This window comes from Vombatus ursinus, unplaced genomic scaffold (assembly GCF_900497805.2).
Source record: "Vombatus ursinus unplaced genomic scaffold, bare-nosed wombat genome assembly UNPS02013879.1, whole genome shotgun sequence".
Classification (NCBI taxonomy): domain Eukaryota; kingdom Metazoa; phylum Chordata; class Mammalia; order Diprotodontia; family Vombatidae; genus Vombatus; species Vombatus ursinus.
Genome location: NW_020953657.1, coordinates 2,585 through 9,031, shown reverse-complemented (window position 1 = coordinate 9,031; position 6,447 = coordinate 2,585). Strand labels below are relative to the sequence as shown.

The 6,447-nt window shown below is 53.7% G+C and overlaps 1 protein-coding gene across 1 annotated transcript; it reads left to right on the top strand.

Annotated features, from left to right (window-relative positions):
* Positions 1 to 64: 64 nt before the first annotated feature.
* Positions 65 to 6,235, top strand: LOC114040622 (E3 ubiquitin-protein ligase HUWE1-like; the record flags this gene model as incomplete). Its single annotated transcript, XM_027858729.1, has 9 exons — positions 65 to 267; positions 532 to 659; positions 1,452 to 1,548; positions 1,970 to 2,125; positions 2,231 to 2,476; positions 2,868 to 2,985; positions 3,697 to 3,837; positions 4,715 to 5,002; positions 5,316 to 6,235. Coding segments are annotated over 9 exons (1,423 nt in total), but the record flags the coding sequence as incomplete, so codon positions are not given.
* Between the last annotated feature and the right edge of the window lie 212 nt (positions 6,236 to 6,447).

The window sequence follows — 6,447 nt, the reverse complement described above, 5'->3', positions numbered from 1 at the left end:
TTCTCTCTCTCACACTCACATAGCCACAAGCACAGCAAAAACACCCCCCTGCCCGGCCCCCTAGGTTTGACACAGCTGAGAATGTGGTGATCGTGGCATCTCAGAAGCGCCCACTGGGCGGTCGAGAGCTCCACCTGCCGTCCATGTCCATGCTGACGTCAAAAACGTCCACGCAGAAGTTCTTCCTGCGTGTGCTGCAGGTCATCATTCAGCTCCGAGATGACACACGCAGAGCTAACAAGAAGGCCAAGCAGACAGGCAGGCTAGGTAGGCCACTTAGCCAGGGGCCCACCTTGTCCAGGTCTGGAGCTGAGGCACAGGATGCCAGCCGGTGGTTGGTCTCTATTCCATTTCCTCATCCAAGGGGCTGTAGGGGGAGGGGGTGAGGACTCACTCTTTCTGGCTTTGCTCGGTGCCCTGCGGCTGTGCCCTTGGAACACCCCTTGGTCACCAGCCGCTGCGGCTTCCCCGGGGTTGCTTCTGCCCTCTTTCTGCAGCCTGAAGGGCCTTCTATCTGCTCCCCATTCCCAGGTACCTCCAGCCTGGGCTCGGCTAGCAGCATCCAGGCAGCTGTTTGGCAGCTGGAGGCTGAGGCTGATGCCATTATACAAATGGTACATGAGGGTCAAAGGGCGCGGAGACAGCAGCAAGCAGCAACGGTTAGCATGATGCCTGGGGCCTCTCATTTGTTCATTTTCTTTTTTCTTTCTTCATCCGCGTGTTGTTCTTCTTCCCCACCCCCACCACACTCCCCACTCTGTGCTTGTCCATGAGCTTAATGTCCAGATGCTTCTAGGGAGCAGAAGTTAAGTTTCATTTCTCGGTTTTTCTCTTTCCTTTGTGTGGGCTCAGCCCTGACCCTCTTAGTTGCCTAATTGAACCTTCCTCAGATCTCTTTTCTGGGTTCTGAGTAGGAGTGGGGAGGTAGCCAAGCCACCTTGGTCACCCTGAACAGCACCCCTTGGGGCCCTGCACACTTGAACACACACCCTGCCGCAGCCCTGGGTCCTCAAGAGCGCCGAAATGATTGGGGGCCCTGCTCAGGAGGGTGACGTGGTGGCTTGCAATACCAATGCCTGAGTGGCCCTGCCCCCTTGACCCAGAAAGAAGAGAAGAGAACTCTGAAGCCTGTGTCTAGGAAGGCCTTGTACCACAGTGTAGACCAAGCCTTTCCCTAGGAAGAGCAAGCTGGGGAGGAAAGGGCAACAGTACTGGGGAAGAATGGAGCAAAGTGCAGGAAGGACCACCAGACAGCTTGGCTCCAGGCACCTCTGCTTGCCTTCTGAGGCAGCTTTAGCTTCTCTTCTGATCCTGTTGTATCAGGTCCTGAATGCTGACAGAAGGGCAATGAAGGGTCACTATCCTCTCTGTTACCTGTGGGAAGGGCCCCTGCTTGAGGAAGCAGGGACCCAGACTTCCTGGTGACTAGCCATGTCTCCCATTTTGTCCAGTCGGAGTCCAGCCAGTCTGAGGCTGCTTCCCGGAGGGATGAGTCTCCCATGGATGTGGACCAGCCATCCCCTGCTTCTCAAGATACCCAGTCCATTGGTCAGTACCATGCTCTTGTCCCAAGGAGATGGGAAGACCTGGCCTTGGAACCTGTATGGAGCAACCCATTCCCAGGCTAATGTGGCAGTGGCTTGACTAGCGGTGGGCACAGGGCTCTTGCGCTGACCTATCTCCTTTTGGGAGGGCCTACCACTTAAAAGTATGCCTGCACATCTCTGTGCATCCGACCCTTTGAAGAAAACTTGGCCTCCAAGTCTGGTTGGAGAAAAACCTCTGCTCCAAAAAGCCCTCGAGAAACTGCCGTCTGGTTGGCACTCGGTGAAGGTCTTTTGTGTCTGTTGGACACGAGACCCTGTGCTTGGGGATCCCCCGTTCTGCCCGGACAGTCAGGGGCGACCACTTGGGCCACCAGGAAGGCTTTGGAGTATCTGGCCTTCATGTGTTTCTCCTTCCCACCCAGGCTCCGAAGGAAGCCAACAGAGCGAGAAGGAGAAAGAAGAGAGACCCCCTGATCTTCCCCTGCTTAGTGAGCAGCTGAGCCTAGATGAACTCTGGGACATGCTGGGCGAGTGTTTGAAGGAGCTCGAAGAATCCCATGATCAACATGCAGTGCTAGGTGAGCGCATGGGGCCTCCCGGGCAGTGGGCCCCGTCTTCCTTCCTTTGCTGGTCCAAGGTGTAATCTGCTCTGCTCATCCCTTCTTCCTGTTCCCCCTCCCCAGTGCTGCAGCCTGCTGTCAAAGCCTTCTTTCTGGTTCATGCCACTGAACGGGAGAGTAAGCCACCTGTTGGGGACACGCGGGAAAGCCAGCTGGCTCACATCAAGGATGAGCCACTGCCACTCTCCCCTGCTCCTTTGACCCCTGCCACCCCCTCTTCCCTGGACCCCTTCTTCTCCCGAGAGCCCTCATCTATGCACATTTCCTCCAGCCTGCCCCCAGACACACAGAAATTTCTTCGGTTTGCAGGTGAGGAGGAGAGGAGAGCTGTCCTTCCCTAGATGCCCTTGGGAAGGATCAGTGGAGTACAGTTGATCATGCTAGCCTAGGTTGGCCCCAAAGCTACCCTAAAGAGTCAGGCAACAGAATCCCATGTCTCCAACTTCAGCCTGCCCTTCCTTAGTTGAGAGTTGGGAGACCAAACGGGAAGGAGGATGGACAGCCTGACATCTGAGGACCTACCCTTCTCACACACACTTCAACCCTAGCAGGGGCTTAAGCTCAAGCTTGGCCAAGGGGCATGTGCCTCCATCACTGGGGCCCGGCCAGACTCTGCACGTGACATGTCCGTGGAGCTAGGGGAGATAGGACTCAGATCACAAGCACCCATCCTGATGCCCATTGTCTCCCCTGTCCTCAGAGACTCACCGCACTGTGCTAAATCAGATCCTACGCCAGTCCACCACCCATCTCGCAGACGGGCCCTTTGCTGTCCTAGTGGACTACATCCGCGTGCTCGACTTCGATGTTAAGCGCAAGTATGTGACGTGGTATAGAAGTGGGGGCCACTGTGGGTGCTGAGCCTGATTCCTTCCTGGGGAGACAAAGGACACATCTGTGTCAGTCACTCTTTCGAGCATACAAAGCACTTGGGCCCCTGGTAGTGAGGCTTCCTGGCCTGCACACCGGTACTGACTGTCACTGTCCAGTTTCCCAATCTGTAAAATGAAGGCGGGGGATTGAGGGGGGCGGGGGGTAGGGACACTTGGTCAGACTACATTCCAATTCTACAATTTGTCACGTAGCACGAGCCCTAGAATGCCACAATCTTGGGTAGTCAGTTATTGTGTTTCGGGTCCTGTTGGCCACCCTGGGCTTGAAGCAGATAGTTCAAGGGCCCGTGGTTGTCCTCTTCTCTCTGGGTATACATGGGCATGATCTGAGTCTGCAGGTCTAGGCCCCATGGGGAAGGGTTATTCCAAGTCCACTGCCTATTGCCTCACTTGAGGGAAATGTAGGGAGCGATGGTAAATGGCTGCTATGTGGGGGTGCCTGTGTGCCTTCATGCTCCCACAAATTGGGTCTTGGAATATATTCCTAAGCCCTCAACCCCCAGCTACTTGTTAGGGGTTCCTTTCGCTCTGTTGTCTTAACTTAGTCCAGACTTGCTGTCTGCCCACACCCCTGCCTTCCCTCCCATGTTCCCATAGGATGACCAGACTGAAGTCTTCCTCCTCCCTGTTCCCCAGGTATTTCCGCCAAGAGCTAGAGCGTCTAGATGAGGGACTCCGGAAAGAAGACATGGCTGTGCACGTCCGCCGTGACCATGTGTTTGAAGACTCCTACCGCGAGCTGCATGGAAAATCCCCAGAGGAAATGAATAATCGATTGTGAGGGCACTGGGTGAATGGGGAGGAAAAAATGCGCTCACCTCACCTCTTCCCCCCCGCACCCAAATGCACGCGCACACACACACACACACACACACACACACACACACACACACACTCACACGCCAGCTACTTTTCAGCCATCTGAAGTATGACACTTGGGGAAACATGTAGGAAATCACTTCTAATGATCCCCCCAAATCTCTAGAGCTGCCACCGCGCCCCCCCCAAAATGGCCAGGTGGCTTGTCTGCTTGACTCCAAGTTGACTCCTAAATAGCAGAGACGGCCTTCCTATCTCAGGCCTCAACCTCCACATCCAGCATTGCACCTGCTTATCAATCACCATCACCTCAAATTTTAAGAGGTTCACCCTGTTCTTTGGCAGAGGCCCAGTTGGCCTTTAGCCAAAGGCAGACTCTCAGGGGATCATGGGAGCCAGGAGTAGATGTCTGTCAGAGTGATCTCATTTGGGTTGAGAGTTCAGGCAACATCTTTACCCCACCCCCACCTCAGGCACCCTCGTCCTCACTTTCACCCCACACTGCAAGAGATCGGGGCTTTGTTGGCCAACAGAAAAGCACTGAATTAGGGATTTAAAAGACCTGAATCCTGGCTGAGTGGCCTTAATTTCATCAACTTCTGGCCCTCAGTCGACCCATCTCCCAAATGAGGGTTTGTCTAGACGATCTCCTAGGTCTCTTATAATTCTGGCCCAAAATCCTATGATCTTATTTGTTAGTGGCCTGAATGGGCATGGGAGCAGGGCCAGGGCCAGGACTGGGGACTTTCTCTGGGGAGCCTGCAGGCAGTGTTTCCAGGGCTTGCTGCTGGGATGGGGTGCTAATGGCATTCACATCCCATCTCCCCCACACCAGGTACATAGTGTTTGAAGGAGAAGAAGGCCAGGATGCTGGGGGCCTCCTCCGAGAGCAGTACACGATCATCTCCCGAGAGATGTTTAATTCCATGTACGCCTTGTTCCGGACCTCACCCGGTGACCGGGTCACCTACACCATCCATCCCTCCTCCCACTGCAATCCCAACCATCTCAGCTACTTCAAATTTGTCGGGCGCATTGTGGCCAAGGCTGTATGTGACAACCGGCTTCTAGAGTGCTACTTCACCCGATCTTTCTACAAGCACATCCTGGGCAAGTCAGTCCGGTGAGGAAATGGGCATCCTGCCCTATCGGGCCTGGCTGGGACCAATGCTGCTCCCCTGCCCCCCAGCTCCTCTCACCCTCTTTTCATAGCGGGTTGTGCTTGTCTTTAGGTACACAGATATGAAAAGTGAGGACTACCACTTTTACCAGGGCCTGGTTTACTTGCTGGCAAATGATGTTTCCACTCTTGGCTATGACCTCACTTTCAGCACTGAGGGAAATCTAAAATGTAGAAACAACAGGTTCTCCTCATAGCGAAGGGGATAGGGAGGCATTCTAGCATTCTAGCCCACTGGGGCTTTTCTTTCCTACAGGAGCTATCCGAAAACAGTCGGCAGCCTTTTTGGAGGGTTTCTATGAGATCATCCCCAAACGCCTCATTTCCATCTGCACGGAGCAGGAGCTGGAACTTCTCATCTCAGGACTGCCCACCATAGACATTGATGACCTGAAATCCAACACCGAGTATCACAAATACCAGTCCAACTCCTTCCAGGTGAGTGACCCCTCGGCAGGTGCCCCGGCCCTCTTCAGTTCTCAGGCTCATCCCTAGGGAAATCTCCCAATGGTACTGACGATGAACATGAACAGCAAGCGTGGCAAGGCGGATTAGAAGGAAGGGCCCTGAGACCCTGTTGGAATGATGGACCTCCTGGAGCTGAGAGGTTGAGCATCCCTCACACATGGTCAAGGCATGCCTTTGGGAGCAGGACATCTTCCCTTGATGGCCAAAGAGAATCTTGGGAATGAGCATCACTTCCTTGGCCATAATGCTTGACACCTCCCTCTCATTTTCTTTTGCCGAATGAGCAAAAACCACAGAATTGCTGTTCTGACAAGGACATTAAGATACCAGCTAGCCTGAAGATCCGTGTGTCAATAAGAGAAGGAAATGGGCTCATATGTGGGCAGTTAGGGACTTCAGATTAGAATGGGCTGGAGTGAGAAAGGGGCTAGTAAGTGCCTACTATGTGCCAGGCACTGGGCTAAGTCCTGTCAGGAGACAAAAGCAAAAACCATCTTAGTTCTCAGGGGCTCACGTGATCAATTAGAAATGATTAAGAAAGAAAAGCAGTAGGATGCCAGGAATTGGGAAAGCGTTCCTCTAAAAGATGGGTGTTTATTTAGCTGGGACTTAACCCTGTTCCATCTTTGTTGCTGACCTCCAACCTCCCATCTCCAGCTGCCTCCAACATCTCGAAACTGCATGTCCAATAAACGTGTGAAACTCAAATGTGTCCAAAACAACTCGTCATCCTTCCTTCTGAACCCTCCCTCCTAACCTTCCCTTTTACTCTAAAGTCCATCCCCATCTCCCCATGCCTCAGGCTCCCAACCTAGGAACCCTGTTGGACTCCCGGTGTCTCACCCCTTACATCCATTCTGACAGCCAAGGCCTGTCCATTTCACCTCTGCAACATCTCTCAGATACGCCCCCCCCTGTTC